This window comes from Strix aluco, chromosome 17 (genome assembly GCF_031877795.1).
Source record: "Strix aluco isolate bStrAlu1 chromosome 17, bStrAlu1.hap1, whole genome shotgun sequence".
NCBI lineage: Eukaryota > Metazoa > Chordata > Aves > Strigiformes > Strigidae > Strix > Strix aluco.
The window spans coordinates 16927574-16950712 of record NC_133947.1 but is presented as its reverse complement, the minus strand read 5'-3'; the positions used below and the strand labels follow the sequence as shown (position 1 = coordinate 16950712).

Below are 23139 nucleotides of genomic sequence, written 5' to 3'. Positions count from 1 at the left end.
GAGAAGGCTGTTCTGGAGTGAGTGGTGCTGTTGCTGAGCCCCGGGAGCATGCTGCGTGTTACTTGGTGCTTAAAACCTGACATCACCATTTCCTTCTGTCTGGAAGTGTCCGACTGGCTTTGCCATGCGAGGTCCAAGCGTGTGGCCTTCAGTGGCTTCCTAAAGTTACTCCAATCACCTCCTACAATGTGAGCCACTCTGACAGTGCTGCCTCCTGCTCTTGCCACACAGCCCTGCCCAGAGCGGTGCTGGGACTGGACTCCAGAGCCCTGTGGGGAGCAGAGCAAGAGTAAGAAACAAATTGGCTGATAGGAATGGGCTTGATTTAGATAATGCCAGGTAACGAACAAGCTGCGGTTTCAGTGGAAGGTCAGGAATGCTTTAGTGCAAGAGCAGCACTAAAACTGGGTATTTAGCAGAGGGAAGCAACCAGGAACTTCTCCATCAGCTCTTCAGAATGGCTTTTCCCACCTGTGAAACCTCCATGTGATCTTGGCCAGAGGAACAATGAAGCCATGTAGCCTAAGCTCAGGAGCTGGAGGACAGCAGAACCCTCCAGTGTGGAGCAGCCACGCAGCAGCTGCTGCTGTGGCCCACCAAGGAGCCTGAGGTGCCACTCGTGTTTGCAGAGAGCTGGCCGGGTGAGACATGCTCCAGGGCCCCCTGATGTGCAGAAAGCAACAGCAACCTCCAGCCCTTGCTAGTGCGTCCTGAGGCTGTTCCTTCTCAATCCCATATCTGTGTGACTATGAGGCGTAAGCACAGCCAGCGGGCAGCCCAGCTCAGGGCTCTGCTCGGCTCCAGCCCCATCCTGCCTTCTGTCCTGGCAGAGGCCAGGCTGCTGAGGAAGCAGCATTTGCCCAGAGTTTGTCAGGCCAATTTGCTGCTGGGGACAGGAGCCCTGGTGCCCACTGCAGCCACCTGGGCTGGAGCCCTTGTCCTGTCGTGGGGCTGCAGACTTTATGCAGGTGTTGAGGACACAGCTCTGCTCTCTCTTCTTCCCTGGTGTCACAAGACTGGACAGATGGGATGGAACTGCTGAAGCCCTTCTTTCCCCTTCAAACCCATAGGCAGGACCCTGCCTCAGGAGTGGCTGCCCAGGAGGGCAGCTCATCCCTCTTGGAAGACTCCAGACAATAGTGACCCCACCAGGAATTGTTTCTACATTCTGCTGTGAACTCACATCTTATTTCAAGGTGGAAAATGTGTTTAATTTTCAACTCCAGCCACTGGATTTCATTTTATCTTCATCAGCCAGATGTGACTGTGTTCCTTTTCACCTCACTATCTTTGCCAAGTGTAAATGCCCCCTGCAGTGCTCTGGTTTCCATGCAGCCCCCCTCCTGATGCACAGAATAGGAAGCAACGCTTACAGATCAGATCATCAGGATTGTCTTCTGGTCTTTGATCATTTGGGAGCTTCTTGTTTGAACTCTTGTCCCAAATCACTGTGTTGTCCCCGTAGGGCGAACGTCAGAGCTGGCTCTAATATCTAGGTAAGGCTCTTAAGAGCTGTGCCCAGGACCAAGGTCCTTTCCATGCTTTTTATACATCAGGGGGCCATCCTTTGGGCTCACCATTTCACTGAGAACTCACAGCAATTCAGTTTCTGTGGTGATGCCCAAGCTTTTCTTGGAGACGGAGGCTCCCATGCGCTCTGTTTACCCTGTGTACTTCCCCCACCCTGACTCACCGACCTGCAGCCAGGAGCTTTGCACGGCCTCCTCCAGCTTCCCAGCTCTGCTGCCCTGCCTGGGCACCAGAGGTGCCTCGCGACGGTGCCCAGCCTGGCCCGCAGTGCCCATGGTGCTCACTGGCTGCCACTTGCTCTTACAGGCTTGTCAGCACCGGTGCCCAGGGGCAGGAAGGGGAAGAAGACGAAGAACCAGATGCTGCTTCCTGAGATAAAGAATGCGGACTGGCTCGCCACCTGCAACCCCGAGGTCGTCCTGCATGACGACAGCTACAAGAAGCACCTCAAACAGCACTGTAACAAGTGAGAGCGGGAGCACACGCTGGCTCGTGGAGACTGTGGGCTGAGGGCCTTTAGCGTGGGGAGGGTTGGAGGGAGCTGCAAAGGGCTCATGGCCAGTGCGCTATCACTGTGCTCCAGCTGCTGGACTGCTCTTGGGTGCTCCTCCAGCTAATGGGAGCTGTGTCTGGAGCAGCAAACCTTTGGCCTCAGGGCCCCACCAGGTTGCAGGGCTGGGCACTGTGGTGTGACACCACATGGCTGGTGCCTGTCCTGCTTTGAGAAGGGGGATCCTCCCACATGGGGGGTTTCCCTGGCCTTGCTGACCCTGAGCGGCCCCCTGTAAATGCTCTGGCAAGGGCTGTTGAGCCAAGTGTTAGGCTGGCATCTGCGTGCTAGCGTGTGTTCCTCTCTGCTGCTCTGAGACAGGGTTCTGCTGCGGGTACGAATGCTCTACTACCTGAAGGCTGAAGTGCTGGGGGAGGCTGCGGACAAAGCCTTCGAGGGGACCCCCGCCAGGTAGGGACCTTACGGTGAACCCCTGTGATGCTTCTTGGGGAGGTGGCGGTGACACTTGAGCCCTGCCACAGCCATCCAGCCCAGCCACGTCTGGGCTCACCATGGCTCCGGGCAAGTCAGACCCTGTGGTCAGATCCCCAGATCTTGCTCAGGCAAAGCTTCATCCTTAGACAGTAGCTCTGCCTGAGCAGGGGCCGTGGCAGCCATGTTGGGGCAGCTCTGAGGCTGCAGGGCCAGCCCGGGGGGCGGTGAGGACACTTGGGGACACCCCGCAGCCTGCAGGAAAATGTCTCTACATACTGCCTGACAAATTGGCCTTTAATCCAAAGTGGGAGCCCGCAGAGACCATGCCCGGTTCCCAGGGCCAGGCCTCAGAGCAGAGCATGCCCCACCGCTGTGGCCTGCAGGACAAGGGGACTGAGGGGCTCTGTTAATGCCACTGAGCTTGCAGCCTGCCAGCTCCTGACCTTCTTGCAAAGACTCTGCTCTCAGTGCTTCAGAGAGAAGTGCGATATGCCAGGCTTAATTTCCTAGAGCAGGAGCTCCTGCCTTCCCCAGCACAGCTCCATTGGCATGAGTCTGTACGGAGGGGATGTTGCAGCCCACCCCGCCAGACACACCGTTCTTTTTGGGCTGGTAGGTTTGACGTGGTTTCCCCCAAGAGATGCTGTTCAGATCAGATAAGATCTCCAGTCCTCTGGTGTTGCTCGGGCTGGAGGAGAGAGGGGCTGTGCAGCCTCCCCTCCTCTGGAGAAAGGCTGGGGAAGGCAGCGGGTTGCGGTGGAGCCAAGGCTCCAGCTCTCTGAGCCCGGGGAGCCGCACGTGCCAGGCCGTGGCAGGGCCCCAGGCCAGTCTTGCATTCATTAGCTGTCCCCAAGCCAGCAAGTGATGGCTCCTGTCTCCCCCTGCCCCTGCCCCACAATGCCCAGTGCGCTCCAGTGTCTGGTGAGGCTGGGAGAAGGGTGTTCATACGTTGTCTGCCACAGGGAGCTGGACGTGCTGCTGCCAGACATTGACTACGTGGAGATCCCAGTGGACTGGTGGAATGCTGAAGCTGATAAATCCCTGCTCATCGGCGTCTTCAAGCACGGTGTGTACCCAGCTTGTCTGGCGGGTGCCAGTGTGTGAGGGGGACTGAAGTGGAGCGCCTGGCCAGAGCTCTGGTACCTGGAGGGGATGTCACGTCAGTGGGAGGGGGCAAGGCCGTGGCCACGCACCGCATCCCCATAGGGCCAAGGCAGCTCTCCCCAGGCACCAGCAGCTGCGGCGCTGCCAGCTCGTTCAGGTGGTGGGGCAGGCACACTGCCGTGCCCAGGGTGGCCGTGCCTGGTCTCGAGGCAGACTCTTCTAGTTTGCCAGGAGCAGTGCACATTTTCCATGTGAGGGTGAGGAGAAAGGCACAACCTCTCCTGGCATCCCCAGCCTTGTCGTGAAGTCCGCCTGTGGCTTCCAGGAGCTGTTTGGTCCCAGCTGCAACCTGCCGTGGGTGCTGGGCACAGTTCTGTGGGTGCTGTGCTGCCTCCTGGGCAGGGCTGCCTGGTGGGATGGAAATGCTGACCTTCCTCTTTGGCTGCTGCCCAGGGGCTGCAGAGCAATTAGCAGCTTTTGAAAAAGTGTTCTGAATTTCTGGGGGTGAGAATTGCTCTCACAGCAGCACAGAGAGTGAGAGCCGGGTGGGGAGCTGTGTCCCACAGAGCAGGAGGTTCACCTGAACCAGGCTCAGGCCTGGCTTTGTACCATCTTTCTCCTTTTTGATGGCCTGTGGTGGTTGGCAGGTTATGAGCGGTACAACGCCATGCGGGCGGACCCGGCGCTGTGCTTTCTGGAGAAGGTGGGCATGCCGGACGAGAAGCTGCTCTCTGCCGAGCAGGGCGTCAGCGATGGGGCCCAGGACGCTGCCGAAAGGTGGGCAGGGGATGGAGTCAAGCTCTCAGAGGCTGTCTGGCTCACTCCTGGGGGCCATGGTAGCAGTGGGGCGGTGCTGTGGGGTGAGCTATGTGCAGGGAGGAGGGGAAGCAGACCATGATCTGAGCACAGTGGGCAGGGCGAAGACAGAGGGGAGCTGGATCCCCAGTACAGGGCAGAGGGATGGCGTGAGCACCAGTTCTCTGCTCCCTCCTGCCGACAACTGGCACAGCCCAGGGGTCTGTGCTGCTTCTGCTACCAGGGACTAATTCACTCTCTTCCCCAGGGGCAGTTTGGAAAAAGAAGAGAGTGGTGGAGAAAAGCTGGAGGGGCTGCCAAAGCAGGAGGTGAGTGGGATTCACGGTGGTCGATGCACGTCTGCTCCTGCCAGGCCTGCCCTCCCACCCTGCACTGCAGGCCTGGCTCCGTCAGCGCTGCGCGGGGCACCGGGGAACCAGCGTTGCCAGTGACCCTGCTCTGTGCTGGCTTTGCCATGCCATGCACAGGCTCTGTCCCGTGCTGTCTGCCTCATCTCTGCTCACGGGAGTACAGCTTCTGCCGTTGCCTCTGTGTGTGTTTCCTGCAGACCTGGGCAGCATCCGCCTTGTGGGGAGCTGAGGGGGATTAAGGGCTGGTGACGGCCACAGGTGCTGGCTCTCACACTTGGCTTCAGGAGCCACATGGGGCCCTGGCAGAGGAGTCGGGGGCATCCCAAAAGAAATGGCCCTAGGGCAGAGAAAGAGCAGTGAATGAGGCAGCATGGGAGGGTGCAGGTATTGTTTGAGCAGCAGAGACTGTTGCCCTGCTACTGTCCTGGGCCGTGGCACTACAGCCTGTGTCACTGTGGTGGACCTCCCCTCCAGGCCCAAAGTGGTCTGCACTGCCCCTCGGAGCTGTCACCTCCCCTGTCACCTCCCCTGTCCATGCTGCTCTGATCCCCTGTGCCAAGGGCAGCCAGCAACTGCATCCCCCAGGACATGAGGCCCCTGCCAGGGCTGGGTGGGCTACGGGTACAGGGAGTGCTGTGCAGGGCTCTCTGATGGTTTCCTTCTGCAGGACATCGTGGCTGCTGGGGTGGGTGAAGCCGGTGAGAAGCGGGACGAGCCAGCGGCAGGTGAGGTCGTATCTCCCACAGCGCGGCGCGTGGCTTCCTGGGGGCTGGCACGGCGCGGCCCAGAGCTGAGGCACTGCTGGGTGGGAGGGACACACCGCTGGGTGGGAGGGGGGGATGCGCTGCTCTGTGTAGCTTAACCTGGGCAAGGCTCCTGTCAGGGGCCCTCCCGTGCAGAGCCACGTGTGACCCAGGGATGGGCCCTGTGGCAGGGCAGCCAGGGTCCCGAAAAAGTGTTTCCAGCCAAGTCCAGCCAGGGGTGACTAGAAGCCATTAGCCTGCCCTTGTCCTTGCAGTTGCCTGCATGAGATGAGTGTGCAGGGTCTCTGCAGCGGGCAGTGCTGGCAGATGCCATGGGCTGGCTGGCCTTGCCCTGAGCAGCGAGCTGCAGTCCTCTCCCACGTGTGGCCTGGCCTGGAGCCGTCATGCCTACCCTGGGCTCTCTATGAAGGAAGTTCAGACATGGTGAGGCTGTGAGCCAGCAGCTTTTGGGGTGCAGAGGACCAGGGATGATCACCACAGCCCCCCACTCATGACTGATTCCTGGTGTCCCCTGCGGGAGGAGGAAGGCTGGAGGGAGCTCTCAGAGCCAGCCAGAGGAATGCGGGAACCTGTGGCTTTGAGTGTGCATTAAATACTAATGTCCTTGCTGATGTTTGAAGCCCAGGATGGCTCCGACTCAGACAGATCCTGCTGGCCTGTCTCATCTGCTCTCACAGCCAGACTGCGGAGGCTCGTCACCGTCTACCAGCGGTGCAACCGCAAAGAGCTGCCTCCCCGGGCAGAGATGCTCGTGCCCGGTAACCATGGATACTGGCTGCAGGACGAGATGTTCAGGAGAGCCTCTGAGATGGACTCGGTGAACAAAGAAATGCAGAAAAGGTAATGCAGCAGAGAGTCCTTTCCAGAGCTGATTTAGGCCAACTGAAGTGCTTGTGCCCCTGGATTGACCCAGGTGAATGTCACCACGCTGCCCGTGGGACAGGCCCGTGGGTTCTTGCTGGCCAGGGCACGCTGCTCCCAGCCCTGAGGGAGCCTTGTGGCTCCGGCAGCCAGCCTGGCCGGGGAGCAGCCTCCACTCTAGTTTGTGGGTAGCAGATGGTGACTTGGTGAAAGGAAGAAAGGGCACGGCTCTTCAGGGTCAAATCCAGCGTCTGCTGGGCCAGGGATTGCCCCCCAGCTGCAGCAGAGTGGGTGCTGCGGAGCAGTGTGGACACACAGTGGGTGAGGGGTGACGGATGAGCAGTGTCACAGCCCACGTGCGTAGCCTGTTGGACCCTCGTGGCTCTCACACCGCTGCGTTATCCTCCCGCTCGTGGCCTCCGGAGCCCAACGGTGGCATATCCTGGCTGCAATGTGCTCCCGTTTCTTTTGCATCCCAGTAAGTGGCAGGATGGTGGGACCATCCTGGCACCCTGAGTGGCTTTCTGCAGAAACCGGGGAGGGTTTGTGGCAGGGTCATGCTACTTCCATCACTGTCAGTCCCTGGTGCACAGCCCTGGGACTCCTTGGGCCGCAGGGGCTCTCTGTGGTCAGCACTCCTCAGTGGCTTTGTCTCCTGTGAACCTGCCCCTGTTGCAGGAACCCACGTAACCGCTTGGTATCTGCCCTCTGCTCCATGGCCTCTTTGTATGGAAGCTGCTCCAGCCACTCATCTTCCCTCTCCCCTTCCTCTGGACCTCTTCCAGTTGTACCATCCCCTCTTCAAAGTGGGGGCATCAGTACTTGTGCTGTGGACACCACAGCAGCCTGGTATTTCCTGCTCTTTAATTCTGTGGGCTTTTTCTTGGGGGGTCTCCTTACAGGAGTGTCCTAGGCAGTTTCCCACCAGCCTTTAATTTGAGGCCTTTCAGCAAACTCGCCATTGTGCTCCTTGATTTGGATCACTGATTTTTTTAACTTTCTTCTTGTCATTGTCCTTTTTGGAATGAAATATCACTGCAGAGGGCTCATGGCCCCTGCGAGCAGGGATAGAAGTGCTGGTCTAGGTGTATTTTGGTCAGCTGGGGACTGGTGTGGGTGCTATCACCCTGTCTGCTCTCCCTTGACATGTCACAGCTGCTGGCTGGTGCTGGCTCAGAGCTACAATTCAGAGGAACTGAGATTTGACTTTAAGCATTCTTCAGCCCACAGCACTCACCTTTCTCTGCTGTGACCTGCTCCGGCACTTGCCCCGCAGTTTGCACCCTGGTCTGTTCTCTGTGGCCTGTGTCTCTGTGCTCTGTTTGCTCGGGGCTGTATTTGCCCAGGACGCTCTTCACCATCTCTGTCCTGGATCGTTCCTTTGGGTGATCGCCACTAGGTGAAAGCTCAGAGTGAGAGTTGTGCTCTAACAGTTCTGTAACTGAACACCTCCCCCCCCCAGCTTCTTTCCTTCGGTGGGGAGGGGGTGACACCCAACCCTGGCACCCAGGAGTCCACAGGAGTCAGCAGGGTGGATGGTGTTTGCTACAGGGACCCTTATGGCAACGAACCCCAGTCCCAGTTTCCCTCTGATAGAGGCTGGATGAGAGCTGTGTCTGCAGGACCTTTCTTTCTAGTTCCTGGTACAGAGACTTGAGAGAGTTGACCTTTCCGTGGAGGTGATGAGACAACTTGATGTGACAGGAAGCGAATAGGTGAGATACAGGTTTGTGCCTCCATAGAAGCTGCTGGAGCCTGCGCCCCGTCGGCAGTACAGCCAGGAGCTGCACTCAGTGTTTTTTCAAACAACAGAGAGTGTTTTTTCAACAGTGAGCTGAGAGCCAGAGGGCCACAGCTCCCCCAGAACTGGTGGGCAGTAACTAGATAGTCCTCTCTGAGCCCCTGTGCCTGGTGCCTTGCCCATGCTCAGACCAGAACGTGTCTCAGTGGTGTTCATGTCTCCTACCCGCCCCACAGGTGGACCAGGAGGGAGCAGGCAGATTTCTACCGCACTGTCTCCTCCTTTGGGGTTATCTATGACCAGGAGAAAAAGATCTTCGACTGGGCCCAGTTCCGAGCCATCTCTCGACTGGAGAAGAAGACAGATGAGAACCTGGAGAAGTACTTCTACAGCTTCGTGGCCATGTGCAAGAATGTCTGTGGTCTTCCGCTGTGGAAGGAGGATGGTGAGTGGAAATTGCACGGCCTGTGGAGGGGTAACCGTAGGTTCATGTAGCTGTAGGCCCACAGCTCTGGTGGAGCAGGAGAGCAAGGGAGGAGCTGCAGGGTCAGTGAGACACCAGGCAGGCTGTGGGCTTGCAGAAGCCACGTGCATTTGTGGCTGCCTTGTCTCCCTGTGTACCGCCTCCCCAGCACAGTGGGGAGGTAGGGCAGCCCCGTGGACGCCACCCCCACTCTCACAGGTCTCACGGAGCTCTCTGATGAAATCACAACCAATTTTATCCAAGACAGCAACCTCTAGATTTGAGGGAGTTAAAACAAGCAGCAGATCACATCTCCTCCACACTGGAGCTGGGGGTTGTTTGGGTGATTTGTATTGCTGCTTTCTTTTTGAGCATCTCTCTGCTGGTGCTGGACCGAGGCCGCACAGTGCCCATGCTGTGGCGTGGCTGACTGCAGAGCTCTGCCACAGGGTAAAGGGAGTCTGAACCCACCACAGGAGGCTTGGGAAGCCTGACCGACATACAGGGCATCTGTTTTCTCAGTGTGCCCTGCAGAGCCCTAGTGCATTGGCACTGTGCAGGACATGGCAGATGAAAAGTTGCTTAGGGGGCTATTTAAACACAAAGCGATTGGGTTCTAACAGCAGCAGAAAGGATTTTGTGTCAGACCTGTCAGGAGGTCTGGTCTTGGCGCAGTTCCTTGGATGTGTGTGTATGTTAAGGCCTTAGGTGGGTGTTTCTCATCAAAAGACCTGCACAAGTTGAGGGACTCCCTTCCCTGAGAACCTGCTAAAGGACTACCAGGCTCAGACCCCAGGGAGCTGCTCTGCCGGCAGGTCCGGGCAGCTCCAGCACTGCTGGTGCTGATGGAGCAGAGCTTGGACAAGACTCCAAAATCCTCTGCAGCTGAGTGCCACTCTTGGTCCAGCTTCTAAAGTCGAGGCAGTTTACTCCCATCTGTCCATTTGGTGGCAAATGAATGTAGGGTGGTGAGACTGGGAAAAGAAGCCTCAGCGGTGGCTACAAGCACTCCCCCCAGCTCACCTGCAGTCTGAGCGAGAGTTAAAACTCACCTTGCTTGTCCCTGCCTCTGAGTTAACTCTCATCGATCTATATAATGGGGCCTTGGCTTTTCTACCCCTGCTGTAGGTCCCCCAGACCCTGACATCTACGTGGAGCCCATCACGGAGGAACGTGCTGCCAGAACCCTCTACCGTATCGAGCTTCTGCGAAAGGTGCGCGAGCAGGTGCTCAAGTGTCCACAGCTCCATGAGCGGCTCAAGCTGTGCCGGCCCAGCCTCTACCTGCCGGTGTGGTGGGAGTGTGGCAAACACGATCGGGACCTGCTGATCGGCACCGCCAAGCATGGCCTGAATCGCACTGACTACTACATCATGAATGACCCCCAGCTGTCTTTTTTAGATGCATACAGGAACTATGCCCAGCATAAAAGAACAGGGCTCCCAGGCCCAGAAACCCTGTGCTGCCTTTACCAGACTAATTCCAAACTCTACAGTTCCCCTCTGTACAGCCAGGCAGACCGGACTTGCGAATCCCTGGAGAATGAATCCGAGAGCCAGATAAAGCTGGAAACTGTAGACAACTCTATGTCCCAGGCTGGAGGCAGTCCGCCGGATGCAAACTGTGAAACGTTCATGTCTAAAGTCCGGGACATCATTTCCAGTAACTATGATGAGATCTCTCTGCCAGACTCGTTGGTGTGCATGATGTACGATGAGAAGGCTTGTAACAGTGAGCAAAGCTCCCTCGCCCGAGACAGCCCAAGCTGCACAGATGTCGGAAGCAGCGTTGCTAAACTCTCTGAGGGCAAGCTAGAGGGGGACGAGGATCCATCCAGCTGCGAGGCAGATGCCATGAGAGAGACTCCCTTCCTCGAGGGTTTGCAGATGGACTGTGGCCAAATGGACAGTCAGAACGAGGAAGCTGAGCCTTCACCTTCTACCCCCGAAAGCAATCCTTTGCGGAGTGTCCCAGCAGAGCTCTGTGAAGCCTTGCAGCAGAAGGGAGACCTCACCAGACCTGCACCCGTGCTGCCTGAGCACGGTGCCATGGAAGGGGTCATAAGCGTGGGGCTCTACAGTCCCAGTCTTCATAACTATGAAATAAAGGTTCCCCCTGAGCAGAGGTTCATCAATCTGCTGCAGGAGAAAGGAATGGAGGCAAAATCAGGGCCAAGTCAGAGCCACAGTGAGGAAGACGAGGAGGAAGAAGAGGATGATGATAACTCTGAGGCAGCAGCAGATGTTGTGGAAGGCTTGAGTGGTCCCAGGACCAGGGCTGGTTGTGACCCTGAGGCTAATGAACTGGGGGGCGAGGAGCAGAGCTCTGGCCTCCCCACACCCGAGGACACTTGCCCAGAAGATGTGAATGGCGAGAGAGAGTCGCTGGGGCTGGGGACACCTGAAGGGCTGGGGGAGCCCGGGCCAGAGGGCAGGGAGGACCGTGGCCTGGACGAGGAGAGCACCCTGCGGCACTCACCGAGCCAGGCACAGAACCAGGCTTTCGGCCTGCCTGCACCTCTGCTGGGGACCCCAGGGGCAGAGCCCCCCCATGCCGGGGGGGAGGCCTGGGGCCAAGGGACTGAGGGGCGGGCAGGCTGCAGAGAGGCCCTGCACCCCAAGTCCCAGGGGCTGAAGCAAGAAGAGTGTGAGAACAGAGACGAGGGGGAGAAAGCCGGCAGCAGCCAGAGTCAAGGTATGGTCCTGAGAGCTCCCTCTGGTTGACAGTCACCTCCAGCTGAGGTGGGAGGGACTGTCTATCCTCCCTGCAAAGCCAAAGCCTTGGGGCTGCCGAGCCCCTGGAGCAGCCTACCCTCTGCAGGAGTTGGGGTCCCTCTAGCTGATGAGATTGGGGAACAGGGCTGGTGGCTGTGTTTGCCAGCAGGGCTTGCCAGAACCTCCCGCCCTGAGCCTCAGCAGCCCTTCTGCCATGAGCATCCCATGGAACCCAGGACACGCTTCCCTTCCTGGCACAGGGCACTCCCTGGTGAGCAGCTCCTGGAAAGGCATGTGCTCTCCTTGCCCGCCTGGAGTACAGGGGTGGTCAGGGGTGGGGACCACTGCAATACAAGTCCCCAGACCCAGCCCAGGGGAGTGCTGGCCCTTCCTGAGCGGCATGGGCCACCTGCCGCGAGCCAGGACTGCTGCATTTCTTGGTGACTGATTGGGAAATGGGACCCTTGTGGACCCAGCTGGGTGCTGGGGTGGGAAGGTGTGAGAAATTGCTCCTGCCCCAAGAGGGTGAGAGAAACAGGGCAGCGATGGGTTCTGTTCTCTGTGGCTTTCTCAGATGGTCCAGAGAAGTACCTGGAGGAAGAGAGCAAGAGTTCTGCTTCTGTCCTGCCTGGGGAGATTGATGATCTTCAGGATGCCCGGGCACCGACCATAGCCCAGCTGCTGCAGGAGAAGACGCTTTACTCCTTCTCTGAGTGGCCTAAGGTGAGTTTAATACTAACTTTGTATTGCATGTGTTACTGTGTAGTCCTGACCAACAGTGGCTCACACAGCCCCAGCTCTGCCTCCTGGTCCTCCGCACACAGCTCCCCACAGGTGCTCTAACTGGGGTGCTCTTCCCAAGCACCCGTGCCATGGACACACCTGCCCCAAAGCAGTTTGCCACCAAACTGAGGGAACCAAGGCTGGGTTTGTCTTTAATCCTGAGATTACATACACAAGTCAGCCATTCAAGTCCCAGCCTGCCACCATCCAATTCTGTTTGCAGGACCGTGTGATCATCAACCGCATTGACAACATCTGCCATGCCATCCTGAAGGGCAAGTGGCCTTCCTCCAGCCAGCAGTTTGAGACACAGAGCCTGCTGACGGCTCCAGCGGTAGCCAGCAATGCCGGCAGCAGGAACAGCTTTGCTGAGTCAGAAGCTTCTGATCCCAGTTTCAATAACGGGGTGTTAATCTCACAGGTACAAAAGGTGAGGGGAACCCTTGGGCAGGGACAGGCTTGGGCCTCTGGGGTGAAGCATTGCCCAAAAGTGATCAGGAGTTTCCCAAGCGGAGTCTGGGTTTTCACTGCCTCTTGGTGACACTTGTGGTGTGTAACACATGGTGTGGGCCACTTGGTCCCCTCCACTGAGGGCTCTCAGTGCCCTTCCAGCCCTGCTCCCTCCTGGGAAGGCGGCTGTTCTGCAGCAGCTCCGCAGCCTCTGCTTCCAGAGGCAGCACTGGAGCACCCGGCGTGGTCAGGGGGAAAAGGGGACATTGCCCTGGTGTCCCAAAGGAAAGGGAGCAGGAGAGACACCTCGTCGGTCACCAGCTCTCTCATCTCTTGCTATTGGACACAGCTCAGGCAGAAGCTGCTAGCGTGGGACCCCAGCCCTGCTGCCCAGCAGCTGGCGGAGCACCCAGGGTTATAGCACCTTGGGAGATAAAAGCGTGTGTGAGGGTGCTCCTGCACCATCCCCACACAGGGAAAGAGATGTGATGGGCCCAGGAAAAGGGCACCCTTCCAGGCTCCTGTGGAGAGGCAGAAGAGCCTGGCCCCTAAGCTCAGTGTTGGTCTGAAAAGCTGTGGTACCTGGGCAGTGCACGAGTAGCCATAACTCTCTCCATGGCTTTGCTACACACAGGAAGGTTTCCTGAGCCCTGCCTTTGCAAAGGACGAGCGGAAGCACAGGAGGCCCTATGAATTTGACATGGAGAGAGATGCCAAACAGAGGAGCTTGGAGCAGCTAGCAGCAACCCATGTTCATCCACCCATTGTGCTGAATGGCTGGCGTGATGCAGCAGTGGACTTGTCCAGAGCCTCTGATGGGTCCCCGGGGAGCTCCTCCCCTTTCCCCCTGAACACAAACATGCCCAAACTGGGGACCGTGAACACCCTCCAGGGCTCCCTGGGCATGGACTTGTCTGGCATCCTCCAGGCAGGGTTAATCCATCCTGTCACGGGACAAATTGTAAACGGCAGCCTCCGAAGAGACGATGCTGCCATGAGGAGGAGACGGGGCAGGAGAAAAAATGTAGAAGGGATGGACCTCATCTTCTTGAAGGAGAGGCCTCTTCCAACCAGGCTGCAGGTGGGTTGGTGCTCCCCCCCTTTCACATAGTCCAGACGGAGTCAGCATGAGTTTTCTCATGGTCCAGCTCTCCCCTGCAAGCTCTGCTGCCCATGGCAATGCGGGGCCCCCTCCAGGACAGCTTGGCTTGTGCTGGAGCAGGCAGGAGCAGACACCACTCCAGGGAGGAAGGGCAGTTTTCTCTCTGGCTTGCAGCACTCTGCCTGGAGTGTTTTGAGTCCTGCTAAGCATTATCAAAAGCAGCTATCCCACCTCAGGGGGTATCTGGGGTTAGAGACATGAGGAAAGGTCCTTGACTGCATTGGGCCTGTGGCCAGGAGCTTGCTGTACCCTTTCTCCTTCTGCCCTGGGATCCACTCAAAGAAGAATGGGGCTCTGGGAGCAAGACCAGTCCCTCAAGACCACTTTTAGGAGTGATCTGGGGAGAAGTTGGTCCTCCTGGTGATTAGGGTGTTTCTAGGTGAGTTCAGAATCATCTCCCAGCTCTCTGCTCTCCATGCCCCCAGTGGTGGGTGGTGATTTAAGGAACAGGCACTCAGAATATGTGGATTAACTTGTTTGATGGGAGCAGACGACCTTCGGGAGCTCTGCTTCTCTGGGTGTGCATGCATCGCCACGTGCTGCTGACGGGCTCTCCCTGTTCCTCCCTCCACCTCAGGATGTTCAGGAAGACCAGCCACAGCCCCCCCAGAACAGTCCCCTCCCCGATGGGCCGGTTGCTGCTACCTCAACTCCACAGCCAGTCCCAGCTGCAGGCAGCCAAGCAGAGAAGGCTGTCCCAAATAAGAGTCTCCTCGACTGGCTCCGTCAGCAGTCCGACTACACACTTGACGTTCCCGGCTTTGGCACAGTAAGGGTGGCCCTCAGTGGCACGTGTGTGTGTGTCTGCCTTGTGTGTTGCCCTTTGTGTTAGGTTTTCTGTGGTTGCTCTTGAGTTCAGGGCTTCCACAAAGTGTCTCAAAATGCAGCTTTTTTCCCTCTACCACAGCTTGTGGTGTTCACCAGGGCTGTTTGGGAGGTTCATCACACGCCTGGCAGATGGGCACGTTCCCTGTACAGCAGTGAAAGGCGCTGAGCTGCATCCTCCTGCCCCAAGGTCCGTTCTCCAGCTCCGGTGCCTCCGTCTGCCCAGTGCACAATTAGTCCAATGTCTTCCAGAAGTGCCAGGGTTGGGCAGGGAAACGAGAAAAGGGATTTAGGATGCTCAAGGCCTGCCTGTGTTGCTCCCTTTCACCTGGGGTCATTTTAGACAGTGCTGTTGTATTAAATAAGGTTCGCAGACAAGAGGAAACCTCCTCTCTTTAAAAACTGGACCAAAGTGGCTGTGTTGGAGGCTGCAAAGGCTGCGGTTATGTGGCCGTGGGCGCCATCAGAAAGCAGAGTGGCAGAGAGTGGGGCGCAAAGTCTGTCTGATTCTTCTTGCCATCTCATGAGCATCTACCTCTTGGTTTCACAGGTTGATTTGCTCCAGGTTTCAGCTTATTTAGACCATGTGGTAGGCAGCTTATTTAGACCATTTAGACCATGTGGTAGGCAGAGCACAGGCTGTAAAACAGAGTAGGAAGAAATGTGGTGGTAATACATAAAAGAATGTGCATCTTGGTCCTGGAGGATTGTGTGCCTGAGGCAGGGATTCCCCAGAGCTTGGAGTACAGGCAAGCCATTAGTGTTTGGAGCTTGACAGAGATGAGAGATGAGGAGCCCAGCGTTTGCTCAGGCAGGATGGCCCTTGCTTTTCAACGTCCAGAGATACATGCAGCTCTGTGGCCAAGGCCAGACTGCCAGGAGCACTGCAGGAAGCAGTCAGGTGGTGGAGCAGGCATGGAGGTGCCTTCCCACTCCTTGCCATCGCCCTTGGCTTCCGTGAGGACTTACTGGAGTTGGCCCAGTCTGGCCATGCCGCTGGTGAACCTCAGTGTGCCCTGGGCCAGCCCTGCAGGATCCTCCCTGTCAGGGCGGGTGTCCCCTCTCCAGGTAGGATGGATTGAAAGCTGCTTTGGGTTATTGCAGCAGCTCAGACTGTTGAAGGACAAACCAAGCTCAGGAATCAGAGCCTGCATTATAATGCTACATCCCTGCAGGCGCATTGACGCTGGGACTCGGTGCACGGGACTGGGTGTGCAGCAGCAGCTCAGCTGTAGCTCTGTAGGTTGTGGTCCTGAAGGGCTCTGATCCCAAAGAAACATGGTGCAGCAGCTCTGCGGTGGCCACAGCTAAAATAGGAGTGAAACAAAGCACAGATGAGCTGACGAGAAGCAGGGTAGCTGTATCAGACTGACCAGAGATGGCACAAACAGACCCGTTCTCTCTTTCTTTCCTAGTTGTAGTTAGCGCCCCATTTATAGATGCACACACCTGAATTCACAGCAGGTTACTGTTTTAGGATTGGAGGGGGATTAGAAAGGTCTGGAGCAGTCTAAGTGGGGTACACTGAAAACCCCTTTATACCTAGAAAAATCAGTTGTTCTCATTTGAGAGCTGGCCATGTGGCAGAGACCAGCTTGTGCCACCCACACTGCTCCCACCCAAGTGTCCCTCTGTCCCTCAGGAGCTCATCTGTGCCGCTCTCCTGCAGGGCTTGTAGCCATCCAGGCTCATTAAGCCTTCTAATCTCATTAACGTTGTCTTGTTTGCACTTCAGAATTTTTCAGACAAGCCCAAGCAGAGGAGGCAACGCTGCAAGGACCCCAGCAAATTGGACATTAACTCACTCACGGGAGAGGAGCGGGTGCCTGTGGTACATAAGGGTACCGGACGGCGGGTAAGCAAAGGCCTGTTCTGTGCTCTGCCCTTGGTGTCTTGAAATGCTTAGCAGACCCTGAGCTCACCTGGAGGGAGATTTAACCCAGAGAAGCCTATGGATGGGACAAAAGTCTGGAACACGTCACTGATCTACACTATCCTGTGACACGTGTGTGCCTGAGGGGACACAGACCTGCGAAATAAGTGACTCTCTGTGTGAAGTAAGGAAAGTCCGAGTGTTCACCCTTGCCAGGGTACACAAACCCTGCAATGGCAAAGGGATTCAGCCTTTGGCTTTAAAGCCACCGTCAGCACAGCCCTGGCTGGTGCTTCCCATTCTGGATTTGATTGTTCCCCTTGAATTCACTGCAGTATGCCACAAATTGTAGTATTGCCATGCAGGTCTCTTTGTCTTGTTCCTCCTTACGGGGAGCAGGCAGAGCATAGCAGTACCCATCCATGTGCTGGGCATGTGGGAAGTGGAGGGTTCAAAGGACTTTTTCTTGCTTAGTGAGCAAGGAGCATGGATTTACTTTACTAATTTCCAGTGCACCGATGTTCACCTCTCTGAATGAGAAGGGACATTCAGGGATACTTTCCACCCAAATTCAGTTCTTAAACACACCCAGGACTGCACTAGGTTAGAAGGTGATGTGACATTAATCACATCTAAAATCAAAACTAAAGAGTGAGGCAGAAAGAGGCCGTTTCAGCCACATCTGTGTTTCTCTCTGTTACACCCACAATGGCCGTTGGAGACCTGGGTGAATTGGTGGGTTTGTCCAGTTCTGAGCATGGCTTTTGTAGAAGCTCTGTCCCCATCGCGTGTTCATGGGGAGGGCGATGGGACGGGCCACAGAGGCTGAACTTGCCTTTTCTCCCTGAACTGTGTGTCTGGAAGCAGCAGGCACATACTGACTCCTGCAAAGATGTGTATCAAGGGAAGAGTCTGTGCCCCAGCCAAACTGCAGCCCAGAGCAAGGAGCTAGGGGAAGTGTAATCATATTTCTTGTATTATTTTACATAACTCTTTCTGCAATAGAGGTCATCCTTCTGCTGTGTTTTGTAGTTAGGGGGAGCCACGGCACCAGCATTGAAGGAATTGCCAAGGTGGCTTGATGCAAACTTGGAGTATGCTGTTGCAGCTGACTGGGCTGACATTGTTAAGCTTTCAGTAAGTTAGAGCTTTTGGAGAAATCCGTATCATGTCATCTTTTCTTTCCCCTCCCCATTCCCACAACCTTTCTCCAGTGAGGATCTGGGAGCTGCGAGGCAGGACCTCGGCTGCACACGCGGGAGGGAGTAGCTGCAGGGCCGGCAGCAGCGGGAGCGCTCGCGTGGCAGAGAGGGAGGTTGGGTGCGTGCCACAGCTGGGCAGCGCGGCCAGGGGAAGGAGAGAAGGGGGTCAGCACCCTGGGAATGGGGCTCAGCAGCTCAGGGTGACTGTCCAGAGAGCCTCGGGATGCTTAGAAATAGCAGGGGCAAGAAAAATGCCCTAGGAGCAGTAACCCACCTCAGGTGCTGGATGGCAGGGAGTGGACAAAACACGTCCTTGTGGGTCAAATTTTCAAAAGTACCCACAGCAGAGGCTTCTCATCAGCTCCTGCAAACTCTGCCTGTGCAGCCCTGGGCCCGCTACAGGCCCTGCAGGTCACCAGGCCTGAAGGCTCAGCACTGGCAGGGAGATGGGCAGGATGGGGCCGAGCCTTGCCGCGTTCATTCACCCTGTTCGTCACGCTGGTCCCTGCCCCAGTGTGTGGCAGAGCCTGCGGAGCAGGAGCGCGCTCCCCTCCAGCACACGGGCGCTGCCGGATGGCCCTGCCCTGCCCTGCGGGCTGGCCTTACCCAGACACCTCCCTACGGTCCCTCTCACCCGCTCCCTGTTTTTGTGGCTGCAGTGGTTTGTGTGACGCCCTTGCAGGGGGCTCAGGGGGGAATCAATTGGCTTAGAGGTTTGTACTGCTCTCAAATTTGCTTTTAATTAGCGCTGGAGATTTGGCATGGTCTGTCCCACTCCCCAGGAAACAGCTCCACGTCCGGGCTGGGGTCAGCGCCCCGTCTGGGTGGCAGCACCCCTGCGGGCTGGCAGCTTTTCCTTACCTTGGTTTGCAGAGGACGGTCTCTGCTGGCAGGAATAGCCGTGTGTGCCTGGCCGCTGCCCCGGGCACCCGCTCCAGCGCCCTGGTTGGCGGCTGCATGCCCGTTAGCATTCGCACGCCCGAGCCCCATCAGCACTTTGCTTTTGGCGAGTGCCCATCTGTCCTGGCACGTGCATGCAGAGGGACGTCTGGCTGCTCCGGGGCCGGGGCAGGCGGGAGCGTGGGGTCAGCTGCCCTGCGGAGCCCGGGCGCAGTCATGGCCCCATGCAGCTTCTCCCACATGCCAGTGGGAGCAGAGCAGAGGATTCTCCCTCTTTGGGCAGTAGCTGTGCTCTGCAGACTGCCAGGGTCATTTGACTCAAGTTTCTGCACTGCAGGTGTCAATGGGAAATACTTTTCCTACCCAAATCTGTTATTGGAAATGGTTCAGAGAGTGGCGATATTGAAACTCAAGGGAGCCACAAGGGGAAATGTTTAAATGTCTGTGATGAGGATGCTGAAAAATGGAGTTTTAAACTGTGCTATGGATCCCCCTGGCACTGCTGTGTGTAACCAGTCTCGCCCAGTTGTGGCCCTGGGTTTTGGTCCCGTATCTGAATGCTCAGAAGAACCTTCCTGGCGTCTCAGCGAAGCGCTAACCGGGAGCTCCTCAGACAGCATGTCCACTCTCTGTGTGTCATCCCATGCAGCTTTGCTGCCCTGCAGAGCATTGAAAATTTGGCCCTTCACATCTAAAAGACATGATTTTTCACCTGTTGCTGAAGCCACGATTAAAGCTGGGAAGGGAGCCAAGTTGGCGTCTGACACAGAGCTGCCCCAGTGCTTCTTGTGTTGTGAACAGATGATGCTGAGGGCTTGGGTGAAAATGCAGGGTAAAAATGTGCTTCTTCCTTTCCTCCCTGTGCACTTTGACGCTGCAGTATCATGCCAGGACAGAGCGAGGGTGTTTTGCATTTGGCAGCATCCCGTGGGAAAAAGTTGTGCGTACCTCTCAAATTCCATATCATGTAGGCAAATATTTCTGTGCTGACACCATCTGGGATGCAGATGCGAGCGCAGAAAAGCCAGATTTCCTTTGATGCAGTAATAACTGTCAGGTGTTTTCTATTGTGTGTGTTTCATTTTCAGGGCTACTTACCGGAAAGCAAATTCAATCGCATCCTAACGGAGCCTGTGCTCCGAGACGCAGGGCCCCGGCGAAGGGGGAGAAGGCCCCGAAGTGAACTCATTAAAGGCCCTGGCATTGTAGCAGATTCTTCCTCTGGAATGGGACCACTGTTCATGAACGGACTGATTGCTGGGATGGATCTAGTAGGACTTCAGAACATGAGAAACATGCAAGGGATCCCTCTGACTGGGCTGGTTGGGTTTCCTGCTGGGTTTGCAGCAGTGCCTGCCGGCGAGGATGTGAAAAGCACCCTGAGTATGTTGCCCATGATGCTGCCGAGCATGGCTACCGTACCACAGATGTTTGGCGTTGGAGGACTTCTCAACCCCCCCATGACAACTACTTGTACTGCGACTGCTCCGACTTCGTTAACAAGCACAACGAAAAGTGGTACAGCCAGCGCAGAGAAAGCTACTGAGGATAAACAGAGTAGCCAGGATGTGAAAAAAGAAACTCTCTCGGAAGATAAGCCTGGTCCTAGTTCATTTTCTAATCAGACAGAATCCGCAATAACTACCAGTAGTCCTGTAGCTTTTAACCCGTTTCTTATCCCAGGGATGTCTCCTGGACTGATCTATCCCTCCATGTTTCTTTCCCCTGGCATTGGCATGGCGCTGCCCGGCATCCAGCAAACCAGACACTCGGAGGCAGCGAACCTGGAAAGCCAGAAGCGGAAGAGAAAGAAAGTGAAAGGGGAATCGGCAAACCTAGAGCCAGAAACTGTCTCGCTGCCAGAAAAAGAAGCTGCAAACAGTCAAAACTGTACAGAGCAAACACCACCTTTGTCGGCAGAGAAAGAGCAGGACGGACCAGCAGAGGAGGAGTGCGAAGTGGCTTGCGATACCAATTAGAACTTTTGTTTCATTGAAAAAAAACACAAAAAGATTGTGGCTTGTGAGTTTCTTATCCCATAAACTCTTTGTTACTTACCCTCCGGCCCCGCTCCGCCTTCATAAACCTGTGTTTCCATGAGTAATATTATCTACCTAATTCCCTGTCAGAAAAAACTCTGGTGACATACTACATGTTAATAGTTGCAGGGTCTTGCCACTTTATTAGATAAACAGTGTTGTCTAGCTAGTATGGGAGGCACCGAATTCTCGTTCTGTTTTTCCAGTCGTTCATCCCAGCCGACGATAGCAAATCCAGTACTCGGTCACCCCCCAAATTGCTCACTCCTTTCAGAAGAAAAAGCAGCAAAAAAAACAAGAGCAAAAGAAAAGTCTTTACCTCTTGGTCTACAAGCAGACAAGGGTATTTCTGTCTACAGCGACACTGAATCAAAAAGCCTGTATTTGGGGGTAAAAAGCACAGCTATAGTAAGTGCTAATGTGTATTTTTGATTTAAAGTATTTCCCTATTTTATCATGGTTACTAGAATAGTAGTATAGACAGAAGTATATAACTAATGATTGAAAATGCATATATTCATTTCTTTGAAAGGAAAAAGCATAACTGGTAGTGATATAATTTCTTTATCACCCCCACCTCAAAGGTTTGGAGACAAACTGCAGCGAGTGAAAATATGACGTAGACATTCTTTTTGTATTTTTTAAAACCAAAGTTTGGTTTTACGTTAAGTGGAGTTTAGTTGCCCTTTCCTCGATAGTTACAGGAACTTTTCAGCTTGAGCTGGAAAGGTTTTGCACATCTTGCATGACTTTTTTGGGATTACTGTACCTGTAGCTACCAGTTTCTTCATCATTCTGCTAGTCTTCAGTTCTCCTCTATGGCGTTAGTTCTCATCTATGGCATTAGAAATGCTGTAAAGGTATTTTTTTCCAGCCGTGAACAGGCCACACTGATTTTAATGCTCTTATATGAACACTGAGGCTTTTTGAGTTTTTATATTTTCCACTCCTTACCCCAGAAGCAACGTCCTTTCAGCAAACAAGGAAAAGGCTGTAAGCCAGCTTTCCTATTTGGGGAGTCCTCTAAGAAGGACTGTTGAGACTTTCAGAGCTTGAGTTTCTTCTCCTCTAGCGTTAGACTGTGAAGAGATGACCTTGGCTTCTTCTTTCCATTCCGTTTGCTGTTGAACAGTATTTTTGAGTCCCCCCCCCCATTGGCAAATGATTTCGACGTCTGCATTTTAAATGGACAGGTTTTAATGCCGTCAGCCCCTCGCAGCTCTGGGTACTGAGACTCCTCCATCCACAGACAACTCTTCTTATTTCTCCTTCCCCTCACTCCTCGTTTAATTTTTCTTTCACTTGGGCTTGTTCTTATTTGCAGCTCATGGTTTGAGACTTGAAATAAACGCACGGTGGTGCAGCAGTGAGATAAAAGGCAGGCTGGTGAGGGAGTTGGGAGCGTGCTAGTAATCGGTTTCACATTTGGTTGTCACAATTTACTGTATTTTTTACTTATTTTCTGTTACAGTTTTGCTAATTTATCAGATGGTCCAAATGTTTTGACATAACTATTTCAGTTTGCATTATTTATTTATGATGCTTTTTGTCATTGTCTTTTATACATTTGGGATTATAAATTATGTACATGTTAAAATTAGCATCTCAAAGAAGTCTGTTACCCATGGTCTAAAAAGCATTTGGTTTATATTTTCACGGAATTTATTCCCAGTTTACTGGATTGGATGATTTTTTTTTTTTTAAGTATGTAACCAATCGTAATGCAACCCCCCCCGATAATTAAATGTGTTCTATTTAATAACATCCTTGTAGCATAGATACTGTATCACTATCGACAGATTTCTTAGAAATGCTGCTATCTCTATTTAACTAACATTTTGTTCAGTTTTGCCTCCAGTGGAAGCAGAAAGGGTTTTTTCAGCTGTTAAATCCAAAATCAATATAATTTATTTATGTAAAAAAAAAATCACAATTGATATATTTTTGAACCTTTTAAGTACTAACTTTCTTTTTATTCAGTAGAAGAACATGTACTTGCCCTAAATCCTTAAAATACAAATGCTATAAAACTTCATATATCTTCAAAGCCTTACTGTGAATGGATACAGAAATCTCTTCAGAGTCCATTTCTTGTTACGGGATGGTTTTTCCAGGGTTACACGCGTAAGGAACAGGGTTTAAAGTGAAATTTATTTAATTAGCCAGCATGCTCTATACCTTGTTCTTCCTTATCAGACATGTATGCTATGTCTCTGGGTGTTTAGGCTTCTCTTTGACTGCTACTTTGTGACCCTTTTGCAACCCGATATACTCTGTGGATTATTTAGACTGTAAGGCGTAAGTGGCTTCTTCTTATTTTCCATCATATCCACAACAAATGCCAACCTTTCACCGGTTTTCATGGCTACTCACACAAACATACATTCTTCACCAAATGTGCTAACAAAATAAACTGTCTGTGCTCTTGAACATGGATAAAAAGAAAAAGATTTAAAAGTCAGATTTTTATTTTTTTAATTTAGTGACTAGATGATGCTTATCTTTCAAACTTGGCAGAGCCTTGCTACAGATGTATATAATTTTTTTCAGCAAATATATGTGAATGTTTAATTCACC

The 23139-nt window shown here is 54.3% G+C and overlaps 1 protein-coding gene across 7 annotated transcripts in view; it reads left to right on the top strand.

Annotated features, from left to right (window-relative positions):
* The window catches only part of CHD6 (chromodomain helicase DNA binding protein 6), a 92514-nt gene extending 69375 nt beyond the window's left edge, over nucleotides 1-23139 (top strand). For 3 of the 7 annotated variants that reach the window (XM_074842780.1, XM_074842778.1, XM_074842776.1), the window contains 16 exons: nucleotides 1837-1996; nucleotides 2402-2491; nucleotides 3478-3581; nucleotides 4267-4396; nucleotides 4683-4743; nucleotides 5453-5510; nucleotides 6170-6389; nucleotides 8388-8596; nucleotides 9743-11308; nucleotides 11903-12051; nucleotides 12335-12541; nucleotides 13196-13642; nucleotides 14301-14492; nucleotides 16284-16403; nucleotides 17454-17558; nucleotides 19612-23139. In XM_074842780.1, the coding sequence (XP_074698881.1) occupies nucleotides 1837-1996; nucleotides 2402-2491; nucleotides 3478-3581; nucleotides 4267-4396; nucleotides 4683-4743; nucleotides 5453-5510; nucleotides 6170-6389; nucleotides 8388-8596; nucleotides 9743-11308; nucleotides 11903-12051; nucleotides 12335-12541; nucleotides 13196-13642; nucleotides 14301-14492; nucleotides 16284-16403; nucleotides 17454-17558; nucleotides 19612-20502 (4709 nt within the window). In that variant the 3' untranslated portion in view covers nucleotides 20503-23139. The remainder of the gene's footprint in view (nucleotides 1-1836; nucleotides 1997-2401; nucleotides 2492-3477; nucleotides 3582-4266; nucleotides 4397-4682; nucleotides 4744-5452; nucleotides 5511-6169; nucleotides 6390-8387; nucleotides 8597-9742; nucleotides 11309-11902; nucleotides 12052-12334; nucleotides 12542-13195; nucleotides 13643-14300; nucleotides 14493-16283; nucleotides 16404-17453; nucleotides 17559-19611) is intronic. The other 4 variants (XM_074842783.1, XM_074842781.1, XM_074842777.1 and 1 more) reach the window with 3 other exon arrangements.